General features: G+C 42.4%; 1 protein-coding gene across 2 annotated transcripts in view; it reads left to right on the forward strand.

Annotated features, from left to right (window-relative positions):
• The window catches only part of tom1 (target of myb1 membrane trafficking protein), a 97,221-nt gene that overhangs the window by 16,011 nt on the left and 56,348 nt on the right, over positions 1–24,862 (forward strand). For both annotated transcript variants that reach the window (XM_068019389.1, XM_068019390.1), the window contains exon 2: positions 2,836–2,920. In XM_068019389.1, coding sequence (XP_067875490.1) covers positions 2,836–2,920 — 85 coding nt within the window. The remainder of the gene's footprint in view (positions 1–2,835; positions 2,921–24,862) is intronic.

The following is a 24,862-nucleotide window of genomic DNA, read 5'->3' on the forward strand; positions in this document are numbered from 1 at the left end:
ATGTTTTTGGAAAAAAGAGGGAGATCCTGTTTGACTAATTTAATGGATTTCTTTTGAGGAGTTTTGTTTTTTATTTGCTCATGTTTGAAGTTTGTGTCAAAATCTGTCTCTATGGCAGACTGAGTCATCCAGTACCTGAGACAGAAGGTCTGTAATATTCCAGAATGTTGTCCAGTTGTCTGACTCACCAGTGGAACATGAGAATTAGACTTGTTACTGGAGCTTTGACTTCTTTGCACTATGCTTCAGATGAACTTGCAAGTCAAGGCCCTAATGGTGGTGGTGCTCTGGCTGAAGCAGCTCGAAGCTGATCTGTGCTCATTGATGGATTAAAATCCAGTTGTTTTTTCAAAAACAAAATTGGTCTCATTTGTAAAATCTCAATAAGCACAAGCCTTCTCATTCCAAAAATGAAAATCTCTGGCAGTGTGCTTTCACACTTCATGCCAACAGCAGTGTGTTTTTACAATGCAGTACAATTGGACAGTAATAACTGACATGTTTTATTGAATAGTTTTTTTTAAAACTAGAAACTGAGAGACCCAAAGCTGTTTTCTACTTTCTAGCATGTTCAGTTTATAGCTCAAACCTGTTTTTACCATTGCCAGTAATAACAGGATCAACGTGCTCTGTCAATCTGTGTCTACACTCTTGAGATTTAAATAAGTGCAAGGTGTCCCTATTTGGCGAGTAGAAACTGCTAGTGTAGATTACTGAGTAGTGTGTTTGGTGGGTTTCTGTGCATCTCAAAGCTGGCTGGCACAATCCTTGTTGCTGAGTATGGTGCTCCAGGCCCTCCCTTGTAATGCTGTTCTTTGTGTGTGAGTCTAGGCAGTGACTGTCATCAGTTGTATGAAGGAGCATCGCAACCAACCCAGATCGTATCCCCACCCAAGATACCCACATACACTTGTAGCAGAGGATGCTGCGTAGCAGTCATCATTGGGGAGCCCAGCCATGTTTCCTCTCCACAGCCTTTTTCAGGACAAAGGTCAGGGTATTTGACCTGCTACCAGACTTCTGATACCTAACTGTGTTGAGTTACACAATTAGACCAGAGTGACTTGTCCTCCCTGATGATGAGCGGAAACGTGACCAGTGGGGAATTAAGGACACAAACACTCCCTTTGGAGAGATAATGGATATGATGCACTTCTGTCTTTATTCCATGCCCAAGGCTGTCGGTGTCATGGGGGAATTTGTAAGTTTGGTATCTTACGAGATGAGAATTTTATTCTGTTAATATTTCAGCAGTATTTTTTGAATTTATTCACCAGCAGTGACATAGTAAAACGTCCCAAAGCACTTCATAGCATTATGAAACAAAATTTGATATCGAACATTTTATTTTTTATATGGTATCATCCAGGAGCATACTATATTTGTGGATTATTTCTTGATGCTATTCAGGTTAGTAGTGTACAGGTCCTATTTGATCCCGAGACGAGTTTTGATCCTAATTGTTACTGTCCCAAGACTGCTTACTTCCATCTCCGTAACATCACCCATCTCCACCACCACCCCTCCCCGCCTTAGCTGATCTGCTGAAACCTGCATCCAAGCCTTTATTACGTCCAATGCTCTCCTGGCCAGCTTCCCACTCTGCACCCTCCATAAACTTGGTCTGCTGCCCATATCCTAACTTGCCTATCCGCCCCCTTAAAATCTACCTCCTTTGACCAAGCTTTTAGTCATTTGTCCTAATATCTCCTTATGTCAAATTTTGCTCCATGTCAAATTTTGTTTGATAATCACTACTGTGAAAGGTCTTGGAACGTTTTAATACATTAAAGGTGCTAAATAAAAGCAAGTTGTTGCTGTATTGCAATTTCTCATTCTCATTTGCTAGAATCCAATGTTTTTTTTTGAAGAAAAACCTGTATGCCTGATAGTTTTGGCAAATGTAATGTTGTAAGGAGACATGCAGACCAGGAAGGCTCCAGGTCTGAACACTGATGGTGAATGATCTGATCTCAGCTGAGGTAGGAGGACAGACTGTTGACTCCATTGCCCTGACAAGGAAGGAAGTAAATGACCAATTGTAAGCCAAAAATCTCCTAATTTTTGAAGTGTTAAGGGCTTGTCACTCTGGCTAAGAATTGGGAAAATCTAGAATTCCCAGCATAGCATGATCCCCTTATTTTTCATTTTCACTGCTATGAAGTTTTCTATAGTTACGACTTTACAAAGAAGAGTTATTTACTTCAAAGCACGGAGAGTAAATTAGTTGGTCTTTTTCTCTGCAGTTTTTTTTCTCCAGCTGCAGAAGTTGGTGAGTCATGCTGTCATATTGATTACTCTGGCACAACAGCACTCCCGCACACCCCTCCATGTTTCTTAGTTAATCTGTGAGGGTCATCATAATACAAGTCAGGGACAAATAAGTGCAACCTTCTCAAAGGCAATGCCAGCGATGCTAAATCCCATGAATAAAGAATATGAAAAAATGAAGACCATGGACTAGAGTTTCTGCTGCTTTGCGTGATTTGCTCAAAATTGGTCAAACCAGCGTGAAAGTTCAAGGAATTTTAAGTGGAAGTTGCGTCCAATGCAGATAGGTCTCTGTGATCTTTTATGCTATTGAAAGAAAACAGGCCCTGCCACAAAACTGGCCACACTCCTAGACTGAAATAACAAGCATGGTGAGTTCCTGCTAATTGCACTCGTTTGCGGCCCTTCGAAGAGGCTCTTCAAATTGACTTTTTTTAGGCTCAAAGGCACGAATAGACATGATTGTTTAAAAAAAAAAGTCGTTATTTTATAAAGTATTGGAGCTGACTTTTTCACTTGCTTTAGTTCAGTAATTCTTTAACATGCTATACTTTTTTTTAATAGAACAAGCAACAGATGGCTCTTTGCAAGCGGAGGATTGGGGCCTCAACATGGAGATATGTGATATCATTAATGAAACTGAGGATGGGTGAGTAATGTTATCCCTTACTACAATATGGCAGGTTTCCTTGAAAAGTGACAGTGTAGCTTTGCTTGCAGTATTGTGCTGAACTCCATATATGAAGATTAGAAAAATATTCTTTGCGCGTAGAGCATTTAGGCTGCCAGAAACGCTTGAAGCAACAACAATTGCGCTGCCAATGTTGAAGAACGTCCCAGGGGTCAGTACTAGGACCACTGCTTTTCTTGATATATACTTAGACTTTGGTGTGCAGGGCACAATATCGAAATTTGCAGATGACAAAATTTGGAAGGATTGTGAAGAGGATAGTGATGGACTTCAAGAGGTGATAGACAGGCTGGTGGAATTGGTGGACACGTGGCAGATGAAATTTAATGGAGAAGTGTGAAGTGAAACATTTTAGTAGTAAGGACAAAGAGAGGCAGTATAAAATAAAGAGTGCAAATCTAAAGGAGGTGCAGGAATGGAGAGACCTGAGGGTATATGTGCGCAAATCGTTGAAGGTGACAGGGCACGTTGAGAAAGTGATTAATAAGGCAAAAGGGATTCTGGACTTTATAAATAGAGGCACAGAGTACAAAAGCAAGGAAGTCATGGTGAATCTTTAGAAAACAATGCTTCGACATCAACTGGAGAATTGTGTCTAATTCTGGGCACCACACTTTAGGAAGGATGTGAAGGGTTCAGAGAGGGTGCAGAAAAGATTTACGAAAATGATTCCAGTGATGAACTTCAGTTGCGTGGATAGATTGGAGAAGCTGGGGCTATTCTCTTTCGAGGAGATGGTTGAGAAGAGATTTGATAGAGGTGTTCAAAATCGTGAGTCTAGACAGAGTAGGTATGGAGAAATTGTTCCCATTGATGGAAGAGTTGAGAACCAGAGCACAATTTTTAAAGTGATTGGCAAAAGAACCAACAGTGACATAAGGAAAATCTTTCTTAGGCAGCGAGTGGTTAGGTTCTGGAATGCACTGCCTGAGAGCGTGGTGGAGGCTGATTCAATCACGGTGTTTAAAAGGGAGTTGGATAAGCACATCAAGAGAAGAAATTTGAAGAGGGAATAGGACTAGCTGAATTGCTCTTGCAGAGAGCCAGCACAGACATGATGGGTCGAATGGCCTCCTTCTGTGCTGTAACCATTCGATTTCTTTCTCCCTTACATATTTAACTAGCTTCCCTTTGAATGCTATTTACCTCAACTACCATGTGGTAGTGAGATCCACATTCTCGCCACTCTTTGGGTAAAGAAGCTTCTCCAGAATTCCTTATTGGGTTTATTAGTGACTATCCTATTTATGGCCCCCTAGTTTTGTATTCTCCACAAGTTGAAACAACACCCTTCCATCTACTCAGATCATACCCCTTCTTAATTTTAAAGATATATATCAGGTCATTTCTCTGTCTTCTCTGAGAGGTAAAAGCCCCAGCCTGTTCAGTGCCTCCTGATAGTTAAAACCTCTCCATTCTGGTATAATTCCTGTAAATCATGTGTGCACCTTCTCCACTGCCTCTATATCCATCTTGCTCTAACCTTAGTTGTATAAAAGTTTAACGAACCTCTCTTCTTTTGAACTGTCTTCCTCTAGAAATGAACCTCAGTACTTTGTAATTATTTTATGGTTTTGTTGACCTGCGTTGCTACTTAAAAAAAAAAGATGTATCACTTTCCCGTACCCCATTTAGAGTCTCATTTTCCAAGAAATATGTGGTCCCATTATCCTTCCTACCAAAATTCTCAACCTCACCCTGATCTGTATTAAAATTACTTTGCCATTTACACACCCATTCTGCATGCTTGTTAAAGTTTTGTATTGTGTCTTCCTCCATATTAACTATATTAACTATTCCGCACTTCTCTTCACCCCCCCCCCCCCAAAAAAAAATTGTGTCACCTGCAAGTTTTAGCATTGTACTTCTGATGCCTGAGTTCAAATTATTCATGTAAATAGTGAACAACAGTGGTCCCAGCACCGATCCTTGTGGGACATTGCTTTCCATCTTTTGCCAGTCTGGGTAACTACCTTTTAACTCCTTTTCCCTGTCATCAGTTTTGTGGCCATCTTGCTATCCATTCTGCTACTTGTTCCCTGACTCGATATGTTCTGACATTGTCCTGATCTACTATGCAGTACCTTACGGTAGGCCTTTTGAAAATCCAAGTATATTACATCCAGTGCATAACCCTTGTTCTTTTACTTCAAAGAATTCAAGAAGGTTGGTCAAGCATGACCTTACATTTTGAAATCCGCTTATATTTTTGATTTCTGTATGCTTTACTGTTATAACTTTGAGTGAAGTGTTTTTAAAGTCTTTTCTACCACTGCATTAAGCTAACTTGTCTGTAGTTCCCTGGATTTAGCTTCTTTTAGTATGTGCCGATGCAATCCATCCAGACGAGGGGTTTTATCCTTTTCTAAATTCAACTATTTTATCAATTATAACCTCCATTACTCTTTAAATGTCTTGTTTTATTTTGCTCTTTTCAAATGTCCACCTTGTTAGTCTCCAGCATTAATACTGACGCAAAGTAATTAGTCAATATTTCTGCTATTTTGCTGTCATTACCTGAGTTTGTTGCTTTTGCTGTTCATGTGTCTCTAGAATACTTCACAATTTATTTTTGTATTTGATAATTTACTTTAATAGTTTCTCTTTGCCTTTCTCTTTCACTTCCTAATTGTTAGGACTTTTTTCCTAACCCTTCTATATTCTCTCTTGCAGTGTATGTACTTGTTTTATGTACTTTGTGTATGTTTCTTTCCTTTTAACTTTATTCATAGTGTTTTGTTATTAGCATGTTTGCTTTTAGTGAAATCTATTTCACCTAACCTGTGTTTATCTCTTTTAAAATATTTTTCACAGCTGTTTGTCAATTTTTTTCTAGTTTATCTTCCCTAGTTCCATCTCATCCTCTTGAAAAAAGCTTTATTTTCAATCTGTTACTTTGATCTTATGTTTCCCTCAATCATTACCGTAAACATCATTATCTTGTGATCACTATTGTCTAGATCTACCCCTATGGTTACTTCTCTTATCTGCTCTGGTTCATTTCCATTACTAGATCCAGCAGTGATTCTTTGCTTTTTGGGCTTCTGAATAAGAAAGGAGTCTTGGACACACTGTAAAAACTCCATTCCTTTTTCCTCTTTCTCTACATCATCTTGCCAGTTTATCTTGGGATAGTTGAAATCTGCCATGGTTGTTATTCTGATGAAAAGTCACAGACCTGAAACGTTAACTCTGTTTCTCCCTCGACAGATGCTGCCAGAGTTGTTGAGTATTACCAGCACTTTATTTTTATTTCAGATTTCCACAGTATTTTGTTTTTGTTTTAGAGAGAATTCCATCACTCAGTAAGAGGTCTACCCTTCCAGGTTCCTTTAATCTGCTAAACCCAACAGCAGCGGTATTTAAGACCTGCCTGTTTAAATTATTTGATTACTGAGTCTGGTTCTGAACCTTGATTTTTACAAGGGTGTCATTTTGGGCTCCCTCGACTCCAAAGGACCTGGTCTACTTAAGAGAATTACTTAACTATATATCAGACTTGGCCATGTTATTTTTCCTTTGTTTGTCTTTATAGTAATTCTCTTTGGACTGCTGTGTTTTGCAACCATTTTCGTGGAACAAACAAGCTGCTTTATTCTTTGGGAATCTTGTTGCTTTATGGTGCAGCTGCTCCATGCAAAAGAAAACTAATTTATTGCGTTGACTATTTAACAGATTTCTCTCGTCCATTTTTATTTCCTTTCTGATTAGTATTCACTGAATGTTTCGGTAAATGTTGAGCAATAACAGAAAAAGAATTCATCCAACAAGCTAGCGACAAAATGCACATCTTCATTGTCACTATTATGGAGTAGTTGTTGCACAGAAATCCCCTTGCACGTAAAATGTAGGGTTGCTAACCCTTCTAGGATTGTCGGAGAGTCTCCCAAGAATTAAATATTAATCTTCAGGAACTTGCGAACAACCCAGGAGAAAAATCATAGGTGCAACAGAAAATTGCGTTTTAAAAAAAATTTATTTGAACAGCTTCAGTTCTCTAGTGATAAAAATATTGAACGGGGTTGGGGGGTGGGGGGGAGCGAAATGGCTGTTTGACGGCCAATAAAGATACCAGCATAAAAGGGAATCCAGAAATCTTGTATGGGTAGTAAGAGGATGGGTGGTGGACCAAGTGGAGGCAGAGGGTATGGCTGAGGTGCTGCTAATTCGTATGTTCGTATAATAATTGAGTACTTCACATCTATCTTTACCAAGGAAGAAGATGCTGCCAAAGTCATAGTGAAAAAGGAGGTAGTTGAGGCACTGGATGGGCTAAAAGTTGATAAAGAGATGATGTTGGAAAGACTGGCTATACTTAAAGTTGATAAGTCACCAGGGTGAGATCAGATGCAACTGAGGATTCTGAGGGTTGGAAGGGTAGAAATTGCGGAGACACTGGCCATAATCTTTCAATCCTCCTGAAAATCGGGGAGCTGATTTTTAAAAAAATGATTTTGTTTCTGGGATGTGGGCATTGCTGGCTCGGCCTGCATTTATTGCCTATCCCTAATTGCCCTTGAGAAGGTGGTGGTGGTGAGCTACCTTCTTGAACTGCTGCAGTCCTTGGGGTGTAGGTACACCAACAGTACTGTTGGGAGTGAGTTCCAGGATTTTGACTCGGCGACAGCGAAGGAACGGCAATTTTGTTCCAAGTCAGGATGGTGTGTGGCTTGGAGAGGAAATTGCAGAGAGTGGTGTTCCCATGCGTCTGCTGCCCTTGTCTTTCTAGATGGTACACACTGGTTTGGAAGGTGCTGTTGAAGGAACCTTGGTGAGTTGCTGCAGTGCATCTTGAAGATGGTACACACTGCTACCACTGTGTGTGGATGGGGTGTCAATCAGGCTGCTTTGTCCTGGATGGCGTTGAGCTTCTTGAATGTTGTTGGAGCTGCACCCATCCAGGCAAGTGGAGAGTATTCCATCGCACTCCTGACTATTGCTTTGTAGATGGTGGACTGGCATTGGGGAGATGGGAGGTGAGCTACTCGCTGCTCAATTCCCAGAATCTGACCTACTCTTGTAGCTATGGCATTTATGTGGCTGGTCCAGTTCAGTGTTTGGTCAATGGTAACCCCCAGGGTGTTAACAGGGGATTCAATGATGGTAATGCCATTGAACATCAAGAGGAAATGGTCAGATTCTCTCTTGTTTGAGATGGTCATTGCCTGGCACTTGTATGGCATGAATGATACTTGCCACTTATCAGCCCAAGCCTGGATGTTATCCAGGTCTTGCTGAATATGGACATGGGTTGCTTCAGTATCTGAGGAGTCGTGCATGGTGCTGAACATTGTGCAATCATCAGCGAACATCCCCACTTCTGACCTTAAGATGAAGGGAAGATCATTGATGAAACAGCTGAAGATGGTTGGGCTTAGGACACTACCCTGAGGAACTCCTGCAGTGATGTCCTGGGTCTGAGATGATTGACCTCCAACAACCACAACCATCTTCCTTTGAGCTAGGTATGACTCCAACCAGCAGTGAGTTTCCCCCCACCCTGATTCCCATTGACTCCAGTTTTGTTCGGGTTCCTTGATTCCATACTCCGTCAAATACTGCCTTGATGTCAAGGGCAGTCACTCTCACCTCACCTCGAGTCCACGTTTGGACCAAGGCTATAATGAGGTCAGGAGCTGAGTGGCCCTGACAGAGTTGAAACTGAGCACAGTGAGCAGGTTATTGGTGAGCAAGTGCCGCTTGATAGCTCTGTTGATGACCCCTTCCATCACTTTGGTGATGATCGGGAGTAGACTGATAGAGCGGTAATTGGCTGGGTTGGAATTGTCCTGCTTTTTGTGCACATGACATGCCTGGGCAATTTTCCACATCGCGAGGTAGATGCCAGTGTTGTAGCTGTACTGAAACAGCTTGGCGAGGGGCGCGGCTAGTTCTGGAGCGCACATCTTCAGTACTATTGCCAGAAATGTTGTTAGAGCCCATAGCCTTTGCAGTATCCAGTGCCATCAGCCTTTTCTTGATGTTACATGGAATGAATCGAATTGACTGAAGACTGGCATCTGTGATGCTGGGAACCTCAGGAGGAGGCCGAGATGGATCATCCACTGCGTTTGCTGTTCTCGTTTCTGGTGCCTAGGTTGATGCTGGATGGTCTGTCTGGTTTCATTCCTTTTCTGAGGCTTTGTAGTGGTTTGATAGAACTGAGTGGCTTGCTAGGCCATTTCAGAGGGCTTTTTTTTAAATAAAAAGTCAGCCACATTGCTGTGGGTCTGGATTCACATGTCAGCCAGACCAGGTAAGGACAGCAGATTTCCTTTCCCTAAAGGGCATTAGTGAACCAGTTGGGTTTTTACAACAATCTACAATGGTTTCATGGTCACCAGTAGGCTAGCTTTTAATTCCAGATTTATTAATTGCAAAAATGCACCCAGCAATGACCTGCCAGTTAGTTTAACCTCAGTGGTGGAAAAGCTTTTAGAACCAATAATCCGGGACAAAATTAAGCTGCTCGGACTAGTGTGGATTAGTTAAGAAATAGCACCATGGATTTGTTAAATGCAAATCGTGTTTAACTTAGTTGTTTTTGATGAGCTAACAGAGGAGTTTGATGAGGGTAATGCAGTTGATATTGTATACATGGACTTCCAGAAAGTTTTTGATCAAGTGCCACATAACAGACTTGCCAGCAAAGCTGAAGCCCATGGAATAAAAGGGACAATAGTAGCATGGATATAAAGTTGGCTGAGTGACCTGCGCTGTGGTGAACAGTGTTTTTTTTTGACTGAAGGGAGATATACGGTGGGTTCCTCAGGGTCTGTAATAGGACCACCGCTTTTCTTGATCTGTATTCATGACCTGGACTTGGGTGTGCATGGCACAATTTCAAAATTTGCAGATGACACAAAACTTGGAAGTATTGTGAACTGAGGAGGATAGTGATAGATGTCAAGAGGACATAGGCTGGTGGAATGGGTGGATACGTGATAAATGAAATTTAATACAGAGAAGTGTGAAGTGATACATTTTGGTATGAAGAATATGGAGAGGCAATATAAAGGGTGCTGTTCTAAAGGGGGTGCAGGAACAGAGACCTGAGGGTATACATACACAAAGTGTTGAAGGTGGCAGGTCAGGTTGGGTTAGTGGTTGATGGGGCATAGGGGATCCTGGGCTTTATAAATAGAGGCATAGAGTACAAAAGCAAGCAAGTTATGATGAACTTTTTAAAACGCTGGTTCAGCCTCTCCTGGAGTATTGTGTGCAATTCTGGGCACCACACTTTAGGAAGGATGTGAAGGTTTCAGAGCAGGTGCAGAAAAAATTCACGAGAATGGTTACACGGATGAGGGACTTTGGTTACGTGGATGGATAGGAGAAGCTGGTTCTATTCTCCTTTAGAAAAGAGAAGATTGAAAGGAGATTTGATAGAAGTGCTCAAAATCATGAGGCATCTAGACAGATAGAAACTGTTATCAATTGTGGAAGGGTTAAAAACCAGAGGGCACCAACTTTAAGGTGAATGCTGAAAGAACCATCGGCGCAACAAGTGACTAGCATCTGGAATGACTGACTCTGCCTCCACTGCACTCTCAGGCAATCGTGGCTTTCAAAAGGGAATTGAATAAGCATCTGAAGAGAAAATTGCAGGGCTACCGAGAAAGGGCAGGGGAGTGGGGCTAGCTGAGTTACTCTTGCAGAGAGCCAGCATGGACACGATGGGGTGAATGGCCTCCTACAGTGCTGTAACCATTCTGATTATGATCTAATTGAGTAATGAAGAGTCAGTTCACTTTCCAATTGGCGTAGGAAGTCATAAGCCCTATGATGGACGTGTCGGACGACTGATGGCAGGAGGTCAGATAAAAGCTCCAGGCATATGTCCCACCAGGATTACGAACCCTATGTGCAACTTTATTCTTTTAACTATCTGTGCTTGGGTGCTAACATTGCAAGCTGTGCGGCTAGTTTTTGTAGACTTTGATACCTTTGTTAGTTACTCCATCAGTCTCTCCTAACACATAGCGTTTTTGAATTGAAGTTTATAGGAAATGGAGCAATAACCATCTGAATCAACGTTATTGTAAATCATTTATTGAGACCTATTGATAATTGGCATTTGAATTCTTCCTGCTGAAAGCTTGCTAGGATTGAGAGTCACCCAAATAATCATGGCTATAAACTTATAAAAGCAGGGCCTATTGAGCCGAAATAGTGAAGTAATGCTAAGACTTTATAAATCATTGGTGCGACTGCATTTGGGAAACCATGCACCAGTTCAGGTCGTCGCAGTACTGAAAGGATATTGCAGCAATTGAAAGGATACAGAAGAGAGCAACCAGAATGATTTGAGAGAAGTGATTATGTAAGTTTGTGATGTTCTAACTAAAAGCAAGAAGGTTGAGAGGTGATACCATTGTTGCTTTTCAGGTTCTAACGGAACTGCATAACGTAGACCTTGAGCAGCTATTTCACCTTGTCCAGATAAGTAGAACTAGAGGACATGGCCTGTAGTCAAAGGGGGAAAATCAAAACTAATCTGTGGAAACAATATTCCAGTTGACAAATTGTCACTTTATGGGACAGGCTCCCTCGGGATATAGTGGAAACAAGTTAATGTTGATTCATTCAAATGCAACATGGATTTGAAAAAAAAACGTAGAATAGCATGTATATGAGTAATTTGAGACATGACGTATTTATTTATTTAGAGATACAGCACTGAAACAGGCCCTTCGGCCCACCGAGTCTGTGCCGACCATCAACCACCCACTTATACTAATTGTACACTAACCCCATATTCCTACCACATCCCCACACTACCTACCTATACTAGGGGCAATTTATAATGGCCAATTTACCTATGAGGAAACCGGAGCACCTGGCGAAAACCCACGCAGACACAGGGAGAACTTGCAAACTCCACACAGGCAGTACCCAGAATTGAACCCGGGTCGCTGGAGCTGTGAGGCTGCGGTGCTAACCACTGCGCCACTGTGCCGACGTACTGGCAGAAAGCTAGTATGCAGGTACATGTATCGCAGAAAGCTAGTATTCAGGTACAGCAGGAAATAGGAAGGCAAATGTAATTTTGGCATTTATTGCTAAAGGAATAGAATATAAAAGTAGGGAAGTGTTGCTGAAACTACAAGGCATTAGTGAGACTGCATTTGGAGTATTGTGTACAGCTTTGGTCCCCTTACTTGAGGAGGGATGTAGTTGCATTGGAGACAGTTCAGAGGAGGTTCACTAGATTGATTCCAGGGATGAGGGGTTTGAAGAGAGATTGAGCAGTTTAGGCCTTTACTCTCTGGAGTTTAGAAGAATGAGAGGAGATCTAATTGAGGTATATAAGATGATTAAGGGGATTGACAAAGTAGACATTGAGAGGATGTTTTCTCTTGTGGGGCAATCTAGAATGAGAGGTCATAGTTTTAGGATAAGGGGGTAGCAGATTTAACACAGAGATGAGGAGAAATTACTTCTCTCAAAGGGTCGTGAGTCTGTGGAATTCACTACCCCAGAGTGCGGTGGATGCCGCGACATTGAGTAAATTTAAGGAGGAGATAGGCAGATTTTTAATTAGTAATGGGTTCAAGGGTTATGGAGAACGGGCAGGAAAATGGAGTTGAGGCCGAGATGAAATCAGCCATGATCGTATTGAATGGCGGGGCAGGCTCGAGGGGCTGAATTGCCTACTCCTGCTCCTAGTTATGTTTATGTTTTTATGTTCTGAGTATAGCCTGTTTGGGAGGAAAAGGTGACTTTGGGCATATGGTTCCCAAAGCTGTCCACCATTAGGGTTTTCCTCATCCCATGTCTGGGCCTGTTGGACACTAATTGACAGAGATTGATGGCTATGATTAGTCAACAACTGCATCATCGTTGTATCATGTGACTACCAGGATGGTAGAAGGTGAACTCGATGGACCGTAATCTTGTTTAATAATGTTTCTAAGTGTATGCGTGTCTCAACTGGGATCTTATTCACCAATCTTGCTAGAAGCTATTCTAAAGGGAGTCACTGGTTCTTGTCAGTATTCTCCAAAATTACTGTCATTTTTCCCAGCTGGAGTAGCAGTAAAATGGTAATAGTTGGTATGCATGTATAGTCTCCCTAACCATACATTTTATATCACTTTGTCCAGTACAATTTAATGGTCATTCTTTGCAGTGTATCTCCCCTCCAGGTTTGAATGCTGTCAGTGCCATTTTATCATGTTCCCAAATGCACATAGATAGATATGCATCCATCTATACACAACTAACACATGTGCACATGAGATTTGTCATGCAGTATTCTGGGGCAGGTTCTGGTCCTATGATCATGTCCATCAGCAAATGTTGACAAGTAAACGCTACCTAAGAAATGCTGACCGTTCAGCTTGTAAGCCTCTGTCTTGTCAATAGTAGTCCCCCAAAAAAGTTACACTTGAGATGGTCTTGTTGCTATAGGAAAGTGCATTGCTGGTGTATCCTGTAAGGCCTTTGTCACATCACTTGGAGCCCCGGCACTCCCACAGAAAATTGCCCAATCTAATGATTTAGTTGAGAGACCAGTTGGGATGTGAAAGGTGTAGATTAACATCTCTCCAGTCTGTAATGTAATCTAAATTAATGAATGACAACATTGTAATTCTGGAATACCCATCATTTGAGAGAGGAGAGGCCAGCCAACCGAAGGCCTGAGGAATTTTCCTGAAGCATTGCAAAACGAAGAAAAAGCAAACCATATTTGTTTGTCTTTGTTTAGCATCTTTCATGTCCTCAGGACAGCCCAAAGTGCTTTACAACTAATGAAGTATTTTTGAAGTGTAGGGAAGTACAGCAGCCAATTTGCACATAGCAATGTGATGCTGACCAGGCAACCTGTTTTAGTATGTTGATTGAGCGTTTAATATTGGTCAGAGTACTGGGGAGAACTCTCTTACTGTCCTGCACCTGATAGGGCATATAGAGCTTCAGTTTAATATTTCATCCAAAAGATGGCACCTCCGACACTACAGCACACCTTCACTACTACACTGGAGTTTCAGCCTAGATTTTGTGCTGAAATCTTTGGATTGGGGCTTGAACACACAATTTTCTGAAGTGAGTGTTACCATTGAGCCACAGCTGATGCATTGACAGCATTCACACCTGGAGGGGAGATACACTGTCAAGAATGATCATTAAATTGTACTGGACAAAGTGATATAAAATGTATGGTTAGGGAGACTATACATGCACAGTGGTTAGCACCGCAGCCTCACAGCTCCAGCGACCCGGGTTCAATTCCGGGTACTGCCTGTGTGGAGTTTGCAAGTTCTCCCTGTGGCTGCGTGGGTTTTCTCCGGGTGCTCCGGTTTCCTCCCACATGCCAAAGACTTGCAGGTTGATAGGTAAATTGGCCATTATAAATTGCCCCTAGTATAGGTAGGTGGTAGGAAAATATAGGGACAGGTGGGGATGTGGTAGGAATATGGAATTCGTGTAGGTCACAGACTCGGTGGGCCGAAGGGCCTGTTTCAGTGCTGTATCTCTAAAATAAAATGTTACCATTTCACTGCTACTCAAGGTGGGGAAAAATGGCAGTATTCTCCAAAATCACTGACAAGAACCAGTGACTCACTTTAGAATTGCCTCTAGCAAGATTGGTGAATAAGATCCCAGTTGAGACATGTGTACACTTAGAAACATAGGAATAATTAAACAAGAAAAGATTACGGTCCATCTAGTTCACCACCTACCATCCTGGTAGTCACATGATACAACGATGATACAGTTGTTGAATAATCATAGGCATCAATATCTATCAATTAGTCTCAAACAGACCCAGACGCTGGGATGGCTCTCTCAATGCAGATGCATTGCAAGTATTAACCAGAAAAAGTCTTCAAATTTGTTCTTGCATGCAATCCTATGGATGAGTGAGTGAGCTGAATAATGACTTCCAAGGAAACAAATTCACTTTTTGCAGTTTATTTTTTAAAAATATACTGAATATTGAACATGTAGCATATTGTTTAAAAAAAAATTGATCACTTTATTAATTTTACTTTGCTACCATTATGCCAGCACAGAAACTATGAGCAGATGATCATGCATGCAAATAAGTTCTGGGTCCATACAGCATTCTGAGGTGATTTTGGACAGTATGGGAAATTCAAATCCCACACTGATTTTTGTCTGTAAATGCTTCATTTAGCTTTATGTAGTAGGCCACATTCTCTGCTCACTAGCCGTTATCTTAACTGCTAATTCTGAATTTGAGAGATGTTGGCAGGGTTGAGAGGGTAAAACTGAGAGAAAAGCAGGCAACAGGTTTTAAATATTTCCCAAAACAAAGATGCAATGTGCTCCATGACCTGTGGTTATTTACAGACACACTTTCTCGAGGAGTGAATTCAATAACTTGATGGTCCTTGAATAAGCAGTCACTGATCTCATTGAATTCACTTAATTGATTAGAGGCAACTAACCATTACAAGCTAAATCTCTCCCATACCCTGTGGTGAGACTAGAATCCAGGCATTGTCCCCTCAGGGGCAACAGTGAAATGATGGGCACACTGCTTGTTTGAGTAAACATCTTTGTCACTGAAGCAGAGCTAAAGCCCTGCTGAGTTTAGAAATTTGTTTTAATCTCAAATTCCTGTTGCCCTGTAAAATGCTGGCACCCAGTTATTCTCTGAACCTTGACTCCATGATCCACTGAAAACAGAGGTAGGAGCAATCACTGACACGGTTATACTGTTATACTGTCAAAACATTGTTATAGCCTATTGATCAGAACAAATGCATTCATCCAGTGAGAGCAAGAGCCGCACACAGCTAGACATAGCAAATGAAGTCATCACAAAGCGTCTGCTTGCAACTTTAAGCGGTGGGTGTCCACGTCTTGCTGCATTTGGAATATGGAAGCTATTACATCAAGCACATGTGAACAAAACCAACCTTGCTAAGGTGCTTTGCAGGTTGATTTCAGGGCAGTATGGTAAGCTGAAATCTCCATGCTGATTTCTGCCAGCAAAGCTAACAAATCGAAACAAGGTGAAAATGCTGACTGGTTGGCATGTATTACATGCACTTGGCTCATTTTTTTTTTCAAGAAGGACCTGCACTTTGGCAAGGCCAGTTAATCCATTTACATTTCAGTAACCAGCAGCTTGAGACCTCCCTTAGCTGTTCTTGTTCTGTTTCCTTAACCCTTTCAGTATTGAACCAATGAATTTATTTAACAGAAGTATAATGAGTCAGGTATTCAATTTTTAAATTGTGGTAAATATGCAATTTTAAATACCCATTGTTTGCTGTTTATATTTAGTAATGTATTATAATAGTGCTTTGTGATGAGATTGGGAAATGGAGTGATATGTGTGTCTGTCTTGGATTTGCAGTGACAAATTTTGGGTGTAACGGTTCTTGGAAATTGTGGCATGTAGAGTGGAAACGCCCTAGAGATTTATTATTTATGAAATATGTTGAACAAGGTCTGTTCGCATTCCTTGCATTCTTGGCATTTGTACACATCAGATTTCTATGTTGTTTTTCAGACTGGAGGATGGTAGACAGTAGTGTTCCCCAAGGGTTAGTGCTGGGACCACTTTTTTGCTCAGATCATGCTTAACTAATCTAATTGAATTTTTTGATGAAGTAACTGAGAAGGTTGATGAAGGGAATGTGGTGGATGCTGCCTATGTGGAATTTAAGAAAGCATTTAAAAAGTACCAAATAAAAGGCTGGCTAACAATTGAAGCTCATGGAAGAAGAGGGTCATTGTCATAGAAAAATAGGAGCAGGAGTAGGCCATTCGGCCCTTCGAGCCATTCAATACGATCATGGCTGATCGTCCAAACTCAGTACCCTGTTCCCAGTTGGATAAAAAATTTGGCTTAAGGACAGAAAACGAGTCGTGGTAAATGGTTGTTTTTCAGACTGGAGGATGGTAGACAGTGGTGTTCCACAATGGTCAGTGCTGGGACCACTGCTTTTTTTGCTGTATATAAATGACTTGGATCTTGGAATACAGAGTAGAATTTCAAAATTTGCCGATGATACTAAACTTGGAAGAGTCGCGAACAGTGAGGATGATACGAACTGCCTACAACAGGGCATAGGCTATCAGAATAGGCAGACAGGTGGCAGATGGAATTTAATACAGGCAAGCATGAGGTGATGCATTTTGGTAGAAGGGATAGGGTAAGGGAATATAGACTTAATGGCACAGTGTGCAGGAACAGAGGGACTTGGGGGTGCATGAGTATCTATCTTTGAAGGTGGCAGGACATGTGGAGAGAGTGGTTAGCAAAGCAAATGGGATCTTGGGCTTAATAAATAGAGTCATTGAGTACAAAAGCAGGGAAGTTATGTTGAACCTTTATAAAGCTCTGGTTAGGCCCCAGCTGGAGTATTGTCCAGTTCTGGTCACCACATTTTAGGAAGGATGGGGGGTCCCTGAGAGGATGCAGAGGAGATTAACCAGAATGGTTCCAGTGATGGGGGATTTAAGTTATAAGATTAGCTTGGAAAAGCTGGGGTTGTTCTCTTTGGAGCACAGGAGGTTGAGGTGAGATTTGATAGCGGTGTACAAGATTGTGAGAGGCTTCGGTAAGTTAGATGAGAGAAAACATTTCCCATTAACTGATAGTACACAGACTAGGGGGCGCTGCAGATTTTGGGCAAGAGATACAGGAGGAATGTGAGGAAGAACTTTTATATGCAGCGAGTGGTAATGATCTGGAACGTGCTGCCCACGAGGGTGTTGGAAGTGGAGACCATCAGTGATTTTAAAGGAAAATTGGATGGGTGCTTGAAGGAAATAAACTCGCAGGGCTATTTGTGGGGGGGTGCGGGGGGGAGTGGGACTCGCTGGATTGCTCACCAGAGTGTTGACATGGACCGAATGGCTGCCTCCTGTGCTGTAAGTGACTCTATGACTCTTGGGTTCAGTTCCCTATCCCATCACACTAATGACCAACAGCCTATTCCACTTGTAGTTTGGTTCTTTCTTCTCTCTTTCCCCCCCCTCCCCCCACCCCCTCACTTCACTGCTCCATATCCCCAAAAGCATTGATTTGAAAATCGCTGTCCATCTTTTAAAATTGTCACTCTGCTTCTGTGACCTCTGCCTGTCTTGCATTCTCTCTCTGGCCTTTACTCCCATCACCTGCCCTCGTTCCTACTTGTGTTCGCTTTGGTGGCAGAGCCATCAACTGTCTTGGTCCTACTCTCTGCATCTAAACTGTTATATTTGTACTGAACTTTGGTTAGACCACAATTGGAGTACTGTGCACAGTTCTGCTTTCCATCTTGTTAAAAGAATATAGAGGCACTGGAGAAGGTGCATATTAGATCAAGGATAATAACCAGAACTGAGAGCATATAACTATCAGGAAAGACTAAACAGGCTGGGCTCTTTTCTCTAGAAAAGAAAAGGTTGAGGGGTGACCTCGTAAAGGTCTTGAGGATTTTGAAAGAGTTTGGCATAGAGATGTTGCCATTTGTGGGAGAGACCAAAAGTAGAGATTGTAAATGGGAGATGGTCACTAATTCAACAGGGAATTCAGGAGAAATTTCTTTACCTGGTGTGGCTGGAATGTGAATTTGTTGCCATAATGTGGTGAATTGTATAGATGTACTGAAGGAGAGGCTAGATGAGCATCTGATGAAGAAAGGCATAGGAGAATGTGCTGATAGAGTAAGATGAAGTATGGTGGGAGGAAGCTAGTGTGGAGCATGAACACTGGCATAGACCTGTTGGGCAGAATGGTCTGTTTCTGTCCTGTAGACACTCTGTAACTATGTAAACCTCTCTGCCTCCAAGCCCCTTTTTGCTTTTTTTTGTTTTGAAAACGCCTTTTTAGAATTAGAACATTACAGCGCAGTACAGGCCCTTCGGCCCTCGATGTTGCGCCGACCTGTGAAACCATCTGACCTACACTATTCCATTTTCATCCATATATCTATCCAATGACCACTTAAATGCCCTTAAAGTTGGCGAATCTACTACTGCTGCAGGCAGGGCGTTCCACGCCCTTACTACTCTCTGAGTAAAGAAACTACCTCGCACATCTGTCCTATATCTATCACCCCTCAACTTGAAGCTATGTCCCCTCGTGTTTGCCTTCTCCAAACTCAACTCTTTGCTAATCTCTCTGAACTCTCCCATAAGGACTCAGTGTTTGTTCTTATTTGTGAAGAGAATTGGGATGCTTTTTTTTATGTTAAAGGCACTGCATTAATGCAAGCTGTATCCAGCCTTCATAAAACTGTTTTGAAGTCTGAAATTAACATTTATGCAATCTGAGCTGGGTCCTGGAGAAGTGTGCGTGCGTGTGTAGTAAGATACAGATTTAGTAACCACTAATGCGTTAAAACAGCATTGAAGAAGTAACAGTTTATACTGTAGCAAGGTGTTTTTAAAAAATTCTTCCATGGGTTGTGGGTGTCGCTGGCAAAGCCAGCATTTGTTGCCATCCCTAATTGCCCTTGAAGGTGGTGGGGAGCTGTAGTCCATCTGGTGTGGGTATCCCCATAGTGCTGTCAGGGAGGGAGTTCCAGGATTTTGATTCAGGAATAGTGAAGGAAAGGCAATATAGTTCCAAGTCAGGATAGTGTGAGGCTTGGAGGAGAATTTGCAGATGGTGGTGTTCCCATATGTCTGCTGTCCTTGTCCTTCTAGGTGGAAGAGATCGCAGGTTTGGCAGGTGCTGTCAAAGGTGGCCTGGTGAGTTGCTGCGGTGCATCTTGTATGTGGTACATACTACTGCCATTGTGCGACTATGATGGAGGGAGTGAATGTTTAAGACGGTGGATGGTGCTGATCAAGCGAGTTGCTTTGTCCTGGATGGTATCGAGCTTCTTGAGTGTTTTTTGAGCTGCTCTCATCCAGGCAAGTGTAGAGTATTCCATCACACTCCTGACTTATGTGGACAGGCTTTGGGGAGTCAGGAGGTGAGTTACTTGCTGAAGAATTCTCAGTCTCTGACCTGCTCTTGTAGGCACAGTATATATGTGGCTGCTCCAGTTCAATTTCTGGTCAATGATAACCCCCAGGATGTTGATCATGGGGGATTCAGGGATGGTAATGCCTTTGAATGCCAAGGGGAGATGGTTAGATTCTCTTATTGGAGATGGTCATTGCCCACCACTTAAATGGCAAGTAACATTCACGCCACACATCAGCCTCAGTCTGAATGTGAACTACCTTTGCTCTGTTAGAGATACAACATTTAAATTTAGGTGTGAAATTTACACTGGCTGATGACATAATTCCTTTTATATTTCCTTTTGAAAAAAGGACAAGGACGCCTTTATCTGGTCCCTTAATGTATCAAAGCACTCCTCATATGGTGAATTACTTTGAAGTTTGCTAGAATATGGGTAAATGCTGCAGCCATTTGGTACACAGCAATAACATGGGAGTGTTAGTAGGCGAAAATGTGTTTTTTTTTAGCTCTATGTGATTAATTACTTGCGTGACAATGGTGGACTTTTATGACTGCTGGTGGGGTGGAGTTTAGGTGGTTTTATGTTGGTAGCAATTACTTCAGTCCTATAGCAGTTCTAAACCATCCTGTTCCCTTTGCAACTGAACAGCATAGTCTTCCTGTGGTTGCACCTATAGTGCATTCTTATCATATATGGCACTTGGTAATTTGCCTTGGAGATCTAGGTGTGGTTGTTTGTGGAATATGTGGCATCAACCACATGGTATGGTAGCATAGTGGTTATGTTACTGTACTAGCAATCCAGAGGACTGGACTAACGATCTAGTCATCTGAGTCCAGATCATAACACAGCATTTAGGGAATTTAAATTCAATTAATTAAAAAAAAAACTGGAATAAACAGCTAGTATCAGTAATAGTGACCGCGAAACTACCGGATATTTGTTTAAAAAAAAAATTGCCATATACTTGCCATTGAGGGAGTGCAATGGAGGTTCACCAGCCTAATCCCTGGAATGGTGGGATTGTCTTATGATGAGAGTTTGAGGAAACTGGGCCTGTGTTCTCTAGAGTTTTGAAGAATTAAAGGTGATCTAATTGAAACTTACAAAATTCTTAGTGTGCGACAGGGTGGATGTAGATGGGATGTTTCCCCTGGCTGGTGAGTCTAGAACCAGCGGATATAACCTCAGAATAAGGGATAAGCCATTTAATACTGAGATGAAGATTTTTTCACTGAGGGTGGTGAGTCTTTGGAATTCTCTGCCCCAGAGAGCTGTGGAAGCTCAATCATTGAGTATGTTCAAAACAGTAATCAATGGATATCTAGATAGTAATGACATCAAGGAATATGTGGATAGCGCGGGAAAGTGGTATTGAACAAAGAACAGTACAACACAGGAACAGGCCATTCGGCCCTCCAAGCCTGCGCCGATCTTGATGCCTGCCTAAACTACCACCTTCTGCACTTCCGGGGCCCATATCCCTCAATTCCCTTCCTATTCCCTTCCTATTCATGTATTTGTCAAGATGTCTCTTAAACGTCGCTATCATATCTGCTTCCACCACCTCCCTGGCAGAAAGTTCCAGGCACTCAACACCCTCTGTGTAAAAAAAAAAAAAACTTGCCTCGCACATCCCCTCTAAACTTTACCCCTCGCACCTTAAACCTATGTTCCCTGGTAACTGACTCTTCCACCCTGGGGAAAAAGCTTCTGACTATCCACTCTGTCCATGCCGCTCATAACTTTGTAAACCTCTATCATGTCGCCCCTCTACCTCCGTCATTCCAGTGAAAACAATCCGAGTCTTTCCAACCTCTCCTCATAGCTAATGCCCTCCAGACCAGGCAACATCCTGGTAAACCTCCTCTACACCCTCTCCAAAGCCTCCACGTCCCCCCGGTAGTGTGGCGACCAGAATTGCACGCGATATTCTAAGTGTGGCCTAACTAAGGTTCTGTACAGCTGCAACATGAAGTAGTACTGCACTGGAGTGTTAGCCTTGATTTTTGTGCTCAAGTCCTGGAGTGGCACTGATATATTTTGAGAGGACTTTGAGAGTATACTATAAATGGCTTGGTTTTGAAAAGAGTAAAGGAGCAGAGATATTGGTGACCAGATACACCTTAAAGGTGGCACAAGCTAGTTGATGAGGTGCTTAAAAAAGCACAGGTTATTTACGTTGATAAAAAGTGGCATAGAATATAAAAATCATCATGCTAGAACTTATATAAATCATTGCTTAGGCCTCAGCTTGCGTATTGTGGACAATTCTGGGAACCACATTTCAGGAAAGATTTCAAGGCCTGAGAAAGGGCCCAGAGGTGGACTACTCAGATGCTACCAGTGATGAGGGATCAGAGGTTGGAAAAGTTAGGACTGTTCATCTTGGCACAGAAAAGGTTAAGAGATGACCTAATAGAGGTTTTTAGGATGGTAAGAGGTTTTTGAAAGATAAGAGAAAAACCATTCCCTCTGGCGAGTGAGTCAATAACCAAAGATCACAGATTTAAAATCATTGGCAAAAGATCCAGAGGGGAGATAAGGAAATTATTTTTCACTCAGGGTTGTCGCGATCTTGAACCTGAATAGGTTATGGAAGCTATTCCATAAATAATTCAAAAAGGAAATTGAACAGGTACTTGAGGATGAGAAACTTATTGGGTTATAGACAAAAAGTGTGGGTGTGGGTCTAAGCACAGGCACGATGGGCTCATTAGTATGGCCCTGCTGAATGATTCTATGATTATTCAGGAAAAAGCAGCCTGCTTGATTGGCGCCCCATCCACCGCTGTAAACATTCTCTCCCTCCACCACCAGCACACCGTGAGTACAGTATGTACAGTATGGGTGGTGCAGTGGTTAGCACCGCAGCCTCACAGCTTCAGGGACCCGGGTTCGATTCTGGGTACTGCCTGTGCGGAGTTTGCAAGTTCTCCCTGTGACCGCGTGGGTTTTCACTGGGTGTTCCGGTTTCCTCCCACAGCCAAAGACTTGCAGGGGATAGGTAAATTGGCCATTGTAAATTGCCCCTAGTGTAGGTAGGTGGTAGGGAATATGGGATTACTGCAGGGTTAGTATAAATGGGTGGTTGTTGGTCGGCACAGACTCGGTGGGCCGAAGGGCTGTTTCAGTGCTGTATCTCTAATAAAAAAACAAAATGTACCATCTACAAGATGCACTGCAGCAACTCACCAAGCCTTCTATGACGGTGGCAGGGCAGGTTGAGAAAAAGCATACAGGATCCTGGGCTTTATAAATAGAGGCACAATGTACAAAAGCAAGGAAGTTATGATGAACCTCATAAAACACTGGTTTGGGTTCAACTAGAGTATTGTGCCCAATTCTGTGCACCACACTTCAGGAAGGGTGTGAAAACTTTAAAGAGGGTGCAGAAAAGGCCCACGAGAATGGTTCTGGGGATGAAGAGCTTCAGGTACGTAGATAGTTTGGAGAAGCTGGGGCTGCTCCCACTAGAAAAGAGAAGGTTGAGAGGAGATTCGATAGAGGTGTTCAAAATCATGAGGTGTCTAGACAGAGTAGATAGAGAGAAACTATTTCCATTATTCACGCCATCACTAAGACTGCCTATTTCCACCTCTAACATTGCCTGACTTAGCCCCTGTCTCAGCTCATCTGCTGCTGAAACCCACATTCATACCTTCATTACCTCAAGACTTGACTATTCCAGTGAACTTCTAGCTGGTCTCCCTCAGTCTACCATCCAAAAACTTGAGGTAATCCAAAACTCTACTGCCAGTGTCTTAACTTGTACCAAGTTCCCGTTCCCCTCTCACCCCTGTGCTCGCTGACCTACATTGGCTTCCGGTCATGCAATGTCTTGATTTTAAAATTCTCATCCTCGTTTACAAATTCCTCCATAGCCTTGCTCCCTCCCTATCTCTGTAACCTCCTCCAACCACACAACCCTCAGATATCTGCGCTCCTCTAATTCTGGCCTCTTGCGCAGGTTCAGTCGAGGCATTCAAAAGGGAATTAGACTGTTAACTGAAAAGAATGAATGTGCAGAGTTTCGAGGGGAAGGTGGGGGAATGGCATTAGATGAATTGCTCATTCGGAGAGCCGGTGTAAACATGATGGGCTGAATGGCCTCCTTCTGCGCTGTAACAATTCTGTGACTCTGTGATCTCCGATTTTAATTGCTCCATCATTGGTGGCCGCACCATCATTTGCCTAGGCCCTAAGCTCTTGAATATCCTCCCAACACCTCTCTGCCTCTTTACCTCGTTCTTCTCCTTTAAGAGGGTCCTTAAACCCTACCTCTTTGACCAAGCTTTTGGTCATCGCAGCTAACATCTCCTTACATGGCTCGGTGTCATATTTTGTTTTATAATATGAACTTAAGAAATTGGAACAGGTGTAGGCTATCTGGCCCCTCGAGCCTGCTTGGCCATTCAATAAGATCATGGCTAATCTAATTGTGGCTTCAACCCCATTTTCCTGTCAGCCCCCACAAGATGTTTGACTCCCTTGTTGATCAAAAATCTGTCTAACTCGGCCTTGAACATATTCAATGACCCAGTCTCCACTGCCCTTTAGGGTAGAGAATTCCAAAAGATTAATGACCCTCAGAGAAATAAATTCTCCTCATCTCCATCTTAAATGAGAGATCCCTTATTCTGAAACTGTGCCCTCTTGTTCTAGGTTCCCCCATGAGGGGAACCATTCATTCAGCATCTAACCTGCCAAGCCCCCTCAAAATCTTATACATTTCAATAAGATCACCTCTCATTCTTCTAAACTCCAATGAGTATAGGCCCAACCTGCTCAACCTTTCCTCAAAAAAAAAAACCCTTCATCCCAGGAATCAGCCTAGTGAACCTTCTTTAAATTGCTTCCAAGTAGATGAGCAGCCATGATCTAATTGAATGGTGCAGGCTGAATGGCCTACTGCTGCTCCTACGTTCCTGTTCTAGTGTCCTTTAGGGGGAAAAGAAATCTGCCGTGCTTACCCAGTCTGGCCTGTATGTGACTCCAGACCCATAGCAAT

This window comes from Heterodontus francisci, chromosome 41 (assembly GCF_036365525.1).
Source record: "Heterodontus francisci isolate sHetFra1 chromosome 41, sHetFra1.hap1, whole genome shotgun sequence".
Lineage (NCBI taxonomy): Eukaryota > Metazoa > Chordata > Chondrichthyes > Heterodontiformes > Heterodontidae > Heterodontus > Heterodontus francisci.